The following is a 13,924-nucleotide window of genomic DNA, read 5'->3' as shown; positions in this document are numbered from 1 at the left end:
ACGTGAACATGGATCACTCACTTCGAACGGCTATCACCCACTTGACTGTTAACTTGGCACACGCAGACGGCTAAGAAATTGCGTTCCTAAATCAACGCCTGGCTTGATGCTATCTCTATTCACTTGCTCATCTTTTTTATCATTCCTAGGCATTCTCCCTTCGCCGGGCACCACAACAAGTCAATAATGACAATAAGAAGTTGCCATTCCATAAAACATAATTCCCGTTTTCCCATAATGCTGCCTATTTAACAATTGCAACCTCTTCGGTTCCCGCTAACACTGCTCAACTCGCCACGAAGAAACAAAAAGGACGAACGACCGAAATCTTCTATAAACCCAACTCTTGCTGCCAGAAGCCGCCATCCACTCACGATTCTTGATTGCCAGTAAGGTTGGTGGACTTCAGGGCATCCGTTACACCCTCAATAGCCTTATTGGCTGCGTTGGCAATACCCTCGCGGATGGGATGCTGCTCTTTTTGCGCATCGGCGTTCTTTTCAGCCTCTGCGCTTATCCTTGTCAGCTCGGCAACGAAGCTCTGGCCCCACCAGGCGCTGGTGTACTTGAAGACATAGCGTTCAAGCTTGCGATAGTTGGCCTCGCGCTGCTCGGGACTCATGGTAACGGCGTCGTGGATCGCATTCGCGAGCTCCTCCGTGTTCCAAGGGTTGACAATCAGACTTCCGTTCAAGCTTTGGGCTGCGCCAGTGAACTCGGAAAGGATCATGACACCATGACGTTCACGCTGCGTGGCAATGTACTCGTACGAGACGAGGTTCATTCCGTCACGGGTGGAGCTGACCAAGCAGACGTCGCTGACAGCATAGAGGGCTGTGAGCTCATCGAAAGAGACGGACTGGTGTAGGAAGTGGATGGGCATGAACTCGACCGTGCCGAATTTGCCGTTAATGCGACCGACAAGCTCATTAACAACGGCGCGCAGGTTCTGATATTCCTCAACGTCCTGTCGACTTGGTACGGCAACCTGCACTAGCACAATTTTGCCAATCCACTCGGGATGCTCAGTAAGGAAGACCTCGAGGGCGTGCAGCTTTTGCGGCACTCCCTTGATGTAATCGAGACGGTCGACACCAACAATCAGCTTGACGCCCTCGAACTTGCGTGTGAGCGCGGCAATACGTTGCTGGACATTCTGCTTCTTGAGGCCCTCGACAAACTTTTCGGGATCGATACCAATGGGGAAGGCACCAACAGTGACAAATTTGCCATTATAATCGACGCCGTTAGGGGTGGTCGGTGTTTGGCTGTGGAATCGTTAGTACAGGCTTAACGATCAATGCACATCGGAGTGAAGTGGCTGTTCCGACTTACAGAATTCTGGAACAGCTGCTCAAGAAGTGCCTGGCGTAGTCGTAGGTGTGGAAGCCAATCAGGTCGCAGTCGAGGATACCCAACAGAAGCGCTTCCCGGACGGGCAGGATGCGGTAGATCTCACTGCTGGGGAAGGGGGTGTGAAGGAAGAAGCCAATCTTGACGTTCTTCTTGGTGTCGCCGATCTCCTCGCGCAGCATTTGGGGAAGCAGCATCATGTGATAGTCGTGGACCCAGACCATATCTCCGTCCTGTACATCCTTGGCAACTTCCTTTGCGAACAAGCGGTTGACCTCACGGTAAGCAGCCCAGGCGGACTCGTCGAACGTGATCTCACCGGGGTGGTAGTGGAACAGCGGCCAGAGGATGGAGTCTGTGGAGGGGCACCGATGTCAGACAAAGAAGCGGATAACAGAAAGTGACGAAGCTGCTACTGCTGCACTTACTCGCAAAGCCGTTGTAATGACGATCAGCCAGCTCGTCGTCGATGAATACGGGAATGGCGTCGTATTCCTCCTTCAGGCGCTGCTTCATGCCGGCGGTTTCGGCCTCGGGAACTTCCAAGCCTGGCCATCCATACCATTGGAACTTTGTACTCTTAGCCAGGCCGCTCAAGCCAGTGACGAGACCGCCAGAGGACATGGAGAAGGTGTATTGGCCGTCATCGGCGCGCTTGATGGTGATGGGCAGACGGTTGGAGATGAGCAGCAAGCGGCCGGAGCCGGTTGGTTGGATGACACCGGGCATTGTGGCGGATGTGTTTGTGGTGGTGGTGGTGGTGGTGGTGGTTGATGATAGCGGATCGTGGCGGGGAGGACCAATGATGTATTTATTGGATGGGCGGGGATGCTTCAAAACAACGGCGTCGCCAAAAGTTGGAGAGAGCGGGACGGGTCTAGCTGTGCTGGCTGTCTCCCGTGGGTTGTATGGACGGCTTCCTTTGATCGAATGCGCAGGCTCGCGGCTAAAGAGATGTGATATACTTAGAGAGAGGTTGTATAACGGGGGTAAAGGAGAGGAAGAGGAGGAGGAGGAGGAGGAGGAAAAGAAGGATGACAGGAAAAAGACGGGACGAGGTAGCAAATGCAATCAATGTTCGAAGATCGGAAACTTGGAATGGCTGGAAAGATGGAAGCGAACAACGAATGCAGTACGTCAACCGGGCAACCCAGGCCCCGATGAAGCACTAGCGGACGCGCAGCGCTGTAAGAGCTTGGAAGCGGGAGGTGCTAGCAGGTGCAAAGGCGGGGCACTGTCAGAAGCAGCGGGAAACGCCAAGCAAGTGCAAATGCAACCGTAGGTGGGGCTGATGATTGGCGGGTGTCGAAGACGGATGGAGCATGAGCTCCAAAAATCGATGATCGGGACCGTGGACCGGAGCAACTACGGCGGCCGGGGGACGAGTAGAGGTACCTACATAGGTATGTACCAGACAGCAGAATACGGGGATGGACGGTGGTCGACAGGTACAAATAAGGACATGAGTGGCCAGAAGGAAGGCCTGGATTGAAAAGAAAAAAAGGCACTTTGTAAGTTCACAGTAGATCTCGAGACCAGATGGATGCTTTTCAAGTGGGAGGGAGGGGAATCGATAGAGCCTTGAGCTTGAGGAGACTTGAAGAGCGGCACACACTACATACACCTACACAAAGCCGGTGAGGAAGTCGTGTCACTGCCCTGCGATCTACGCCGGACGGAAGTCTAGACCTAGGTACCTACCTACCTACCTACAGGCACATATCGATCATGATGTATCTACATACAACCTCAAAGACCCGAAACACACACAGCATTGGCAAACCCTCTCCGTCTCAGCCAAGGGCCACAAATGGCGCATCTACATACAAAACGGTACCGAGTGTGTGACTGGCTGAAACCGAACGGGAGGATGAGGTTTGCACTTTACGCCGGACTGGTATCCAGATAGTCTCTCGTTCTATCACCGGAGTGTTACATGGCAAATGCCCAACATAGTGACAAGGCCGCGATGCCGTATCGCAGCATTCAACAGATGGAAGCTTCTCTCAAATTCCTCAAATCCTCTTGCTCCCAACGCCAAGAACGATCCATTCAGCTGTCGGCCATGACGACACCGAGCAGCAAAAGTCACTGCCAGGGCAGCAAGGGAGACCACAGCAAGCGCCTAACCGGGGGGTCAATCAGGCTAGGTAAGTATACTGTGTACTAGTGTATGTAGAGGTAAGCAGCCCCCCTGCAACCGTGCTGCAACAGTGCGGGTAAAGCTCTGCCTGCTGTCAGCTTTCAACTCCAAGGAAGATCCTCTCATGGAGTGAAGACAACCAATCGATTCAGCACGACTTTTTGTTGCGTAGGTAGGTAGAGATCAACCCTATTGAACCCTAACCCATCCTTCTATAGTCTAGCGTATGTAGAATAGTGTATGTAAATATACCTCTCCTCTCCTCCTCAGTCGATTTAAAATTTCTCGGTGTCAGATACACTACACGTTAAGCCCAAAGTTGAAGATCTTCAGCTTCTTCATCCAGGCGACCCTGTCCTCGGCAATCTTCAGATTTCAGTTCCAGAGCAGGCGAGCTAGGATGATAACATATGTCGGGGTACGCCAGGCTGAAGAGAACAAAAAGGCACAGATCAGCATCCCAATGCCCGGTCACTGAGCCAGCGTGCGTGGTGAAAGGTGAATGGGGTTTTAAAGTGCTTGTCGTTGTGGTGATGGCCTATTGGTCCCGCCTCAACCTCTCCCGTTTCCCAAACCTCCAGTCCCTCCTGCTGGTTTGGTTACACTCTATGCAATCATCCCGTTGCAATAAAAGCCCTACATTGGTTCCTAGGGCCCCAGCACGAGGCCCGACGATGGAAGGCGTGGCCCGTGTGCAACGGGGGATAAAAGATGCAGTCCGCTTCTGTTAGTGCTTCCACTTCGTTTGCACCTCCATTTGCATTTTCATCTAGGTATACATCCAAGAACATCCGTTCCCTTGAAATTCTTATTCCCAAATTGAACTTTTATTTATACCACAATATCCACTTCGATTCCAGGGCAAAGGTTTCTCCCTACAGTCAAGCTACGGTGCAACCCAGCAGGGATATCCAGCATTCCCCCAGGATCCAGCCTTTCATCGTCCCGGGAAAAGAAGGCATCTTTCTGCCTCCCCGTGTACGAGTCCTTTGTTTAGGAAATCTTGCACAACATCGCCAACGAGGTCAGCTTTGCTGCTATCAGGAGATTGAAATAAGTTTGCGATGGCTTCCACCATACCTTCTGCTTCGTCTCGCCCTGGTTCCCCGTCCGGAAATGGGATCGAGAACGGCGAGGGAAGAGGAAAGGATGAATGGAAGGGGCATTCGAAGCGCCTGTGCTCAGATTGGCTGGTGTCTTACGAGTCCAACTTCTCGTAAGTTTCAGAAATCATGACAATGACGGCACAGGCAGAGAAATGGTACTGGAAGGGCATCATTGCAGGAAATATTATTGCCCTCTGAAGATCATCCGAGGACCGCACTTTTACGTGTTGACCAATTCTGAACACAGATAAGCTGATTCTGGATATAGCGTCGCCAAAGACCGCGAATGGTTCACAACCTACACCCCCTTTGACTCCTATGTGCTAGACCACAAGGGTGTACTCATGGAAGTGTACGGCATCGGCCGCGTCACCCTCCCCGTCGAGTGCAGCGACCGATCCGATGACAATCCAACACAAGGTGCAGAGATGACCCTTCAGGACGTTCTCCATGTGCCCAAAGCGGTTTGCAACTTGGTCTCCAGGCATGATAGTGCTCTAGGGCGCCAGGAACTATGGACGTTGCCGAGCGAGGAGGACCCTTACAAGCGGGGCGTCTTCCAACACCAACACAGACACAGGTCGAAATCGAATGAGCCAGGACCAGGTCTCGGCGGCTGCGTGGATGTCTGCGTGTATATGCTTCCGAACAGCGGCTCACTCTGCCTACTCGATTTGGATATGGATAGACCACCGACGGGCTATGCACTGGCGCATACATCTTTCCCGCTATACACCGATAGGATTGGCAATGTATCGCCAAAGATGCTGATGGACACGTATAGCGGCGACCTGATCCCGCTCACTTGGCCTGACAACCAGAGAGAGAAATGGAAACGGAAGAAGGAAACTGGCGACGACGACTGCTCGCGTACTATAGCCACCAATACTGGACCAAGGATCCAAAACTCGGAGCTGGTGAAAAGGCTCATGGATCAAAGGGCGGGACTCATCAGTCAGCTGGGATCGCTGGATATGCTCGTTGATGACTTGCTGCAAGGTGTGACGCCAGCGGCGGCGGCGAGTGTCAACAATAACGCGGACACAACAAGACCCATGACAACGACGGGCTCCACAAGCATGGCTTCTTCTCCTTCAATTGTGACGCCAGCAGCAACGGCGAGTGCTGATAACTCTGAGACAACACCGACACCGGCCGACACCAGCACTACTCCTTCGATACCAGGGGCGGCTGTAGATCACTCGGTGGTCTGCTGCCATAAAGGGGAAGAAGACAACACTCAAGCAACTGAGGAGCTCGTTTGCACGGCGATAGAAGAAGAGGCCAAGGCAGAGGAAGACGCCCAGTGGGAGACCCAGTCAGAGGAAGAGGTTGGGACCATGGTGGCGGACGATAAGGTCATTGGAGTGTATGAGGAGGTAGAGGATGAGATCATGGTAGAGTATGATGACATAGAGGATGAGGTCATGGCAGAGTATGAGGCCGAGACTGAGGATGAAGATGATGGAGGAGTAACAGGGCAGGAGGAAATTGCGGCCAGTTCAGATTCGGCAGCAGGGAAAGCAAACTCTCCGAATTGGGTTCCACTTTCGAGCAATGGCTTGAAAGTTGCGGCCAGTTCAGATTCGGCAGCAGGGAAAGCAGATTCTCTGAATTGGGTTTCACTTTCGAGCATTGGCTTGAAAGTTGAGTGCAACTCAAGTAGTGCTAGCTACACTGGCCTCGTTATTGTCACTTTGCCCGGAGGTTATAAGACCAAAACGTGGTCATACGACAAAGTTAAGAAAAAGAAACTGTCAGAGGAAGATAAATCCTGGTTCAGAGCCATGTCGAAGTACACGCCACACTTCTTCAAATCGATTGGTTACAACGCCGATACGGATACATGGGAGCCGGAGAGGGGAGGGCCCAAGGACAAAGCACATGCACGTACGCTATTGAGATGGCTCAGATATCACGCTCGTCCTCCGCTTTCTCACGGCGGAGAGATCAGGATCGATCTCGATGCAGGCGTCCTAGACGATCACGGCTTGGGAGCGGCAAAGCACGACTTGGAAGCGGCAAAGCACGGCTTGGAAGCGGCAAAGGAGAGACTCAGGGTGCTTAGGGCAGCAGGCCGAGACCCAAGTCCTGAGGCGAGACAAGAGCTAATTTTCATTGCAGAAACGACACTACGGCTAAGGTCGGAGGGGGTCAAGATGAGCTACAAAGATGACCCTGACGCGCGTATCTGGAGCTACAACGAGATCTTCGGCAAGTATTGATGCAGTTCACAGCGACTGAATGTCAGCTTGGGCGCCGAGGACTGGCTATACAAGAGGGAAGGTCAATCATTGAGGGAAATCAAGTAAGATTGTATATGGTTAAAATTGTTGAGAAAGCCTTGAACATTATGCAATCTAGGATAACCAGCTTTTACACTTGGATCAGGTGAAGACGCACCACAGTTCACACGCACGCCTTCATGCTAGCGATGGTGTCATATTTTCACGAGCGTCTGATGTGCCCGTGATTATACTCTAATCATCCCATTGTGAAGTCTCCACACCCAAGCTCCCAGCACAAGAACCACAACGATGAAAGAAAAAACGTTTGCTCCGCCAAATATAACAGAGTAGAATGTCCAGGCTTCTTCTTTCTTGAACTTCATCACCGTGACAACTATGGCCCATGGTAATGACCAGAGCAAGTTCGACCACAATGACTGGTAGAGAAACCACCGAGGAACAGTGGCTAGAAGGATAGAGGATAGCTGATAGTTGAGTGCGTAGAAGATATAGCACCAGTCGATGTTCTTCACGCGCGTGGTCAGTACTCGGGTTCTCAAAGAGAAGAGGAGAGAAGTCTTGCGCCACGCTTACCTGCCACATCTTCTTGGTAATGTCTGCGACACGTTCAGAGTTAGAGATGTAGAAAGCAAACTCCTTCATCCCCCACAAGGAAAGGAAGATGCAGATTGGGATCTCAACTGCCAGAGAGACCAGAGCCGAGTTGACAGCCGGACGACTGATTCCTATACAGTTCAAGAAGTCAGCAAATTGTTCTGCCCACAGACAGCTTGTGACGCTCACTCACTCTTGATTTCCACCCAACTCGCAGCAGGCTTGGAGATCCCCTCCTTATTCTTCTTCCATACACCCCACTGATGTCCAACGAACGTCAAGGCCGACGTCTCCAAGGCTTGGACCGGAACCATCACCAGCCCCCACCGGATCGTATTAAACACGCCCCAAGCCGTTGCATAATCCGCTCCCAGGCCAATGATCCTATTCACCAGCCACAAGTAAATCGCATTCCTCACCGCTGATTCCGCAAACGTGTAAACTGCCTCTCTAGCCATCATCCAAAACCCCGCCGTCCACCACCAAACAACTATACCATTCTCACGCTCATCTCCCCTCTGTCTCTGGCTTCTCTCCTCCTCCCTCACCTTTCTCCTCGCCACCCAAACAAAATACCCCAACCCCACTCCAGCAGCCGCCACATCACACGCCAACCTAATTCCCGCCTGCGCCAACACCGTCGGCTTGTACCCGGTGGTCCAGCCGACATGGAACCACGAAAGAAACAACATATCCAACACGATATTCACCGCAAACCCAACCGAGCTCACCACCAGCGGTACATCCGGCCAATCCATCGCCCTCGTACAGCTTGCCACCGCCGTCTGCACGGCGCTCGTCAGCGCCACCGCCGCCGATACGCGGACATAGCTCAGACTCTTCTGCCTGACTTCGGGCGGGACAAATCCCGCCGCGAAGGACTCGGCGGCGCCGATGAAGATGACCGTCATGAGCAGGCCCATGGCGGTCTGGAAAACGATCAAAGTGTAGGAGAGCGATAAGCGGGTGGTGAGGGAGTACGCGGCCGAGTTGCCGATGATGAGCCACGCGATGCGGGGAAGGCCTTCGTTGAGCACTTCGGCGATGGTGGAGATGTAGGTGTAGATGTCGGTGAGGACGACGGAGGAGGAGTCGATCTGGGCGATCCACAGCTTGGAGAGGGTTTGGTAGAGGGCGGGGAGGAGGAAGGCGAGGAGGTTGTAGGTTAGGGAACCCCAGTACCTGATATGTATGATGTGGTGATGGTTAGGTGGTGACGCCCAGGGGAGAGAGTGGAATGGTCAACATACGTGTCTCGACTGGGGATGAGCTTGTGAAGCTTGGATTTGAACGATGGATGTGTTGGTAGTGGTTCATCGTCAGAGTAGCCATGGTCATGGGCGTGGTAAACTGATGGTTCGCCTGGCGAGATGGGCGAGATGATCTCATTTTCTGTCGGGTCCTTCGACGATAACATATTGTATCGAGTATTTCGGCCTATAGCTCGCCACATTGCGGGAATAGGGCAAGGTCGCGATGGGAACAGCCATTCTTACCCCTTTATCATGGCAATTTCTTCAAAATGGAAGGTGCGAATCACCAAAGAGAAGGTTGGGGTACATGAGGGGTACGCCGGCTTCCGGGTGACGCCTTGTAACATACTGTAGGCCTTGTGCTTAGTGGCGCGCTTCACGTGTTGTGTGATCGCGAATGGAGGTTGCATCTCGACGGGATTGTAGGATCAAAAGCCACAAGGCTAGACCAGAAAGAAAAGGACGCCAAGAGCTCTGGATCACATTCGCAAGTAAACAAACCCCTGAGGTAGAGTGGATGGAGGGGAAGGGTTAGGGTTGAAAGTGTGTTTGCTACCATCCTCCGACCACCATCATCCAGAAAGGGAAAAGATTCCCGACCTCCCCCGCTTCCGAATCTCTTCTCACTTTCTCACTTTCACTTGGCATTTTTCAGCTACATTTCAAAAAAGTTTTAAGACCACAAAGTAACGTTACCCAGTAGCCTGCACCGAGTGTTCAAACCGCACTTCCATTTAATCTTTTCACTTTTGCCCGCGGTCATCCCCCGCATCAATCATGACCCCTCCGCCGAACCGCGTCCCCCTAACAACCATCCTTTCTCTCCTCGCTCTCTTCACAACAACTACTCCCACCCTCGCCTCTCAAAAGTCCCAGCATCCCCTAACCTCTTCTAACCCCAGCTCCACCACCATATCCAAGCCCGATCTAAACTGGCACAACACCCCGGGCCTCCCCTTTATCATCAACACCTGGGGCGGGGCCTTCACCTCCGCCACCGATTCCGCCTTCCTTAACCTCACCTCCCCACCATCACTTCCAGACCCCAATCCCCGTCTAGATGCAATCAATGCCATCGTAGCTGGCTGTTCCACATGCGAACGTCTCCAATGTGACGGCACCGTCGGCTATGGCGGCTCGCCCGACGAAAACTGCGAAACCACGCTAGATGCGCTGCTCATGGACGGAGACACGCTGGACTCGGGCGCGGTGGCCAATCTACGGCGGGTGCGGGACGCGATTGCCGTTGCGAAGCGGGTGTTGCTGTATACAAGACATTCGCTTCTGACGGGCGATCAGGCAACAGAGTTTGCGATGGAGAACGGGTTTACGGAAGAGGATTTGGGGACGGAGGAGTCGAGGGGGGTTTGTGAGTACTGGAAGAGGGAAGGGTGTAAAAAGGGGTCGTACAGGAGGAATGTGGTTGTGGTTGAAGGGAAGGGTGAAAGGGAGGGAGGAGGGTGTGGGCCTTTTGTGCCGGTTCCGGAAAAGGACTTGGGGGCTGATGGGGGTCTTGGAGAGTCTAATAACCAGTTGGGAGAGAAGAGTGGTGGGCATGATACTATATCTATGATTGCGATTGGGAAGAATGGGAGGATGGCCGCTGGGTCTTCGACAAATGGTGCTTCACACAAGATCCCGGGGAGGGTTGGCGATGGACCGATTGTGGGCAGCGGTGCGTATGTTGATGGGGAGGTGGGTGGTTGCGGTGCTACGGGAGATGGGGATATAATGATGCGCTTTCTTCCTTGCTATCAAGCTGTAGAAAGCTTGAGAAGGGGCATGACCCCGACAGAGGCGGCTGAAGATGCGGTAAGAAGGATGGTGAGGAAATATCCCAGTGTGCAAAGTGGGATTGTAGTGGTGGATAAGGAGGGCAATCATGGGGCTGCGGCGTCTGGTTGGACGTTTACGTATGCCTACCGAGGAGGGCAAATGAGCGAAACGGTGGTTGTCACGGTGCCGCCGGTGGAAGGTGTTATCTCGGTTTCCGCTGATTTGTGACCGGCCAGATGTTTAGTAAAATCCCAGAGCCAACTCAACCAAGAAAGAAAACAACGAATCCATTCCGCAACGTGCTAAAGGGGGTATCTCAGAATCGAAGCAAACAAAGCCCGCCAACTATCCAACTCGTACGAAACGAAGCATCGTCAGACCCAACATAAAGCCCCGCAGCTCATAAGGGTCATGATCCAAACAATCAAAGGTGTCGCCGAGCTGCTCCCAATCAGACCTCTCGCAGCGGCATTCTCCTGGCCAGTACCTCCCACATCGCCCCACGGAGTCCCTCCCGTTTTCACCACCTCTCCCGACCCAGCGATAACCTTATTGCCCGAAGGATACTTGATATCGTAGACGGGATCATCCTTCAGCGGGTTCGGCGTGCCCAAAGCATGCTTGCACTGAGCTTGGTTCTCACTCGGCCAGTTCAGCTCGCACGGCTCGTCATATCCCCACGTGCAAATTGAGTCGAGAATGTTGTAAAGAATGTGGTTTTCGCCCACCCAGCTGCCGTCCTTGTGGTCGAGGCAGCTCGCCAAGAAGTTCATGCTGTTGGCCGCCGACAGCGGAAGCTTGTGTCCCTCTGTGTGGATCAAGTCCTTGCACTCGGAAGCGTCCAACTCCTCCGCCTGCATTTCGATGGGCCCACCGACGGCCGGCCGATCGTTGGCCCCGTGGCCCGTGACAAGATAGTTCCAGGCATCGTAGCTGATGTCATGAGCGCCCTGGGATTGGTCGACGCGCAGGAGCTTCACAGTACGGTCGCCGTAGGAGAGAGAGACGCAGAGGTTGTTGCAGTCGACCGAGCCGGGCCAATAGGCGATGCGGTCGGTATCGACTTTGCAGCCGAGAACGCCGATCGAGGAGGAGTAGCTGTCGTGAGGGGTGGCCCAGACTGTGGTCGTGGCAGCATGGGTTGCGGTTGCGCAGTAGAGAACATGGAGGGCGAGGAAGGACAAGCGAGATATCCAGAGGTTGGACCGCGTCAGCGGTTGTGTTTTGCACAATGCGAATGAACGGGATTCGGTCATGATTGGGTTGCTAACGAATCAATCAAAGGGGGGAATGAATGACCTCGGGCCGGACAGAGCCGTATAAGTGATAGAACACAACTAAACAAGAGGGGCGAACCGCCGTCGCGGCGGGTTCTGCAACACCGACTCAGATGATGCCGGCGATGGACATATGAATCCCGATTGCTGCGGAAAACGGAGAAAAGAAGGGAAAGAAAGTAAAAAGGAAAGGCCACTGACGGCCGGGATGGGGGAAGGGACCATTCAACAGGGGCACCTGTTCCTGGCATGTCTTGCTTGTTCCTGGCCCGTTCCTGACGGGAAAGCGACCCTGACAATCTGCACATTGAGCTCGAGATTAACAAGCGCCCTATGTGGTCTAGCGCTGTTTCTTCTAAATCTACTGATTGGTCCTTCCAATTTTTCCCCGGACTCGCTATCTATGTACAGGGTACTCCCTAGTCCAACGTGGAAGGGCAGGGAGAACCCCACCAAAGGTGGGAAAAAAAAAACAAATGGAGCAAGTTCTGCCGCTTGGAGTTGCATATTGATTACACCTCTACAGGCATTTAAAAGGTTAGTGCAATGAATTTGCAGGGGTGGCGACCAATAGTGGCGACCGGTTTATCCGGGTAATTAATGGTAGAATAGAAGTATTTTTTCTACTAGTTTCTATAGCAAAATACTTCCTTATTAAAATAAAGGACTTTTAATAGCCGGCTTTGAGTATAAGTATTAGGAGGCTAAGAATTTGTATATAGAGGCACTTTAGCGGCTACTACTCTCTTTCGTTAATTGAAGCGTAGGATTATCTACGACAATGTCTATATTAGGTCGGATTCGTAGGAAGGATAATCCGGTACTACGCCGAAGTGCTAAATTAATATAAGGCTCTATAATATTTATTAGTAGAGGAATAGAATTTATATAAATATAAAAGAAGTTTGATAGAATATATTTTATTATAATCGGTAATTATTAATATATTTATAAATTAACTTTTCATTTACCGTCCCCTACGTATAGCTACAATTATAATTACTTTAATCTACTTTTTACCTATATTCCTAATAAATTAATAACTCTTCCTCCGAGAATTAAATTAATATTATTAAAATATATATACGTAGCGGCTAATTTATTTCTCGTACTATTAAAGCTATTCTTTATTCCTTTTATACTATTACCCTTATAATTATTATAATTAGGACGACCCAACCCCCTTTACCTTTATTATAATAATATTAACTTATTATAGAATCCGTTAAAGAAAATAATAATAAAAATTACCCCCCTATATTACCCTGGGCTCCCTATTTATACCCCTAAACTTTAGAAGTTAATAAATTTGCGTATAAATAATAATTATTCGAATTTCAATTCGCTATAATTAAATTCCTCCTTAATTATTTCCCCTCGTATATATTTTAATAAAAATAGTTCGCGTTCGTAAGCCTTACTAAATAAAATTTCATAAAAAATTACCCCCCTATCCCTACCGGGTTTTATTATTAAAATTACCTCTTCTATAATTAAATTCGTATTTCTATTATATTTCCCTTTATTACCCTTTTATTAGTAACTGTTATTATAATTACCCCCTTACTAACCGTAATTATACTAATCCGTACTAAATACTATTCTAAATATAATATTATTAAATTTATTAGCGAAAATTTCTTATAATTATAAAACTATTTCTATAATATTAATATATATTTTTAAAAATACCCCTATATTTCCCTTTCGTTCGCTATTAATTATATTCAAGGTAATTCTAAGAATATATAGATTAAATATATATTAATTTTCTATAATGAATCCGGGTATAATATTATTTATAATATATTTATATAGAGCGACCTCTGTACTTTTTTAGAGACTAAATATAATAGTAATACTTAGGCTATTAAACGATTTATTCTCGATAAATTCGAACGTATATAGTAAGGTACTTCGGAAATTATTTATACTTTTTATAACCGCTATTATATTAAAGAATTTAATTTATTATATAATTAACTAAAATATATTTAGGTTATTACTTAAATTAACCGATTATACCCCCTCTTTAAATAAAGTATCTTTTTAATAGTTAGTATTAATATAATAAATAAAGTAGTAATATATATAGAATAGTTAAAAGGTTTAGAAAATATTGAATTGTTTATATTATATTATTAATATTAAGTATTTTTAAAATATAATCTAT

General features: G+C 49.8%; 5 protein-coding genes across 5 annotated transcripts; 2 read left to right on the top strand and 3 right to left on the bottom strand.

Annotated features, from left to right (window-relative positions):
- Positions 1-370: 370 nt before the first annotated feature.
- Positions 371-2,082, bottom strand: B0T23DRAFT_326935 (alpha,alpha-trehalose-phosphate synthase; the record flags this gene model as incomplete). Its single annotated transcript, XM_062835583.1, has 3 exons — positions 371-1,268; positions 1,336-1,708; positions 1,782-2,082. The coding sequence occupies 3 exons, from the start codon at positions 2,080-2,082 to the stop codon at positions 371-373; spliced, it is 1,572 nt and encodes a 523-aa protein (XP_062688395.1).
- Positions 2,083-4,394: 2,312 nt separating this feature from the next.
- B0T23DRAFT_48616 (uncharacterized protein) lies at positions 4,395-6,955 on the top strand. The gene is made up of 2 exons (XM_062841343.1): positions 4,395-4,712; positions 4,871-6,955. Exons 1-2 carry the CDS (start codon positions 4,561-4,563, stop codon positions 6,825-6,827), a joined length of 2,109 nt encoding a protein of 702 aa, XP_062688394.1. The 5' UTR covers positions 4,395-4,560; the 3' UTR covers positions 6,828-6,955.
- On the bottom strand, positions 6,952-9,123 carry B0T23DRAFT_48620 (uncharacterized protein). The gene is made up of 4 exons (XM_062841345.1): positions 8,696-9,123; positions 7,639-8,627; positions 7,425-7,576; positions 6,952-7,357 (listed from the first exon to the last, which is right to left on the bottom strand). Exons 1-4 carry the CDS (start codon positions 8,896-8,898, stop codon positions 7,076-7,078), a joined length of 1,626 nt encoding a protein of 541 aa, XP_062688393.1. The 5' UTR covers positions 8,899-9,123; the 3' UTR covers positions 6,952-7,075.
- A 221-nt stretch (positions 9,124-9,344) lies between these two features.
- Positions 9,345-10,775, top strand: B0T23DRAFT_48606 (nucleophile aminohydrolase). The gene has a single exon (XM_062841342.1). The coding sequence runs from the start codon at positions 9,476-9,478 to the stop codon at positions 10,700-10,702; it is 1,227 nt and encodes a 408-aa protein (XP_062688392.1). The 5' UTR covers positions 9,345-9,475; the 3' UTR covers positions 10,703-10,775.
- B0T23DRAFT_48600 (uncharacterized protein) lies at positions 10,776-12,200 on the bottom strand. Its single transcript, XM_062841341.1, has one exon. The coding sequence runs from the start codon at positions 11,728-11,730 to the stop codon at positions 10,849-10,851; it is 882 nt and encodes a 293-aa protein (XP_062688391.1). The 5' UTR covers positions 11,731-12,200; the 3' UTR covers positions 10,776-10,848.
- Between the last annotated feature and the right edge of the window lie 1,724 nt (positions 12,201-13,924).

This window comes from Neurospora hispaniola (assembly GCF_033458365.1).
Source record: "Neurospora hispaniola strain FGSC 10403 chromosome Unknown B0T23scaffold_10, whole genome shotgun sequence".
In the NCBI taxonomy this organism is placed as follows: Eukaryota; Fungi; Ascomycota; class Sordariomycetes; order Sordariales; family Sordariaceae; genus Neurospora; species Neurospora hispaniola.
The sequence above is the reverse complement of the archived record's forward strand: the minus strand, read 5'-3'. Positions and strand labels throughout refer to the sequence as shown.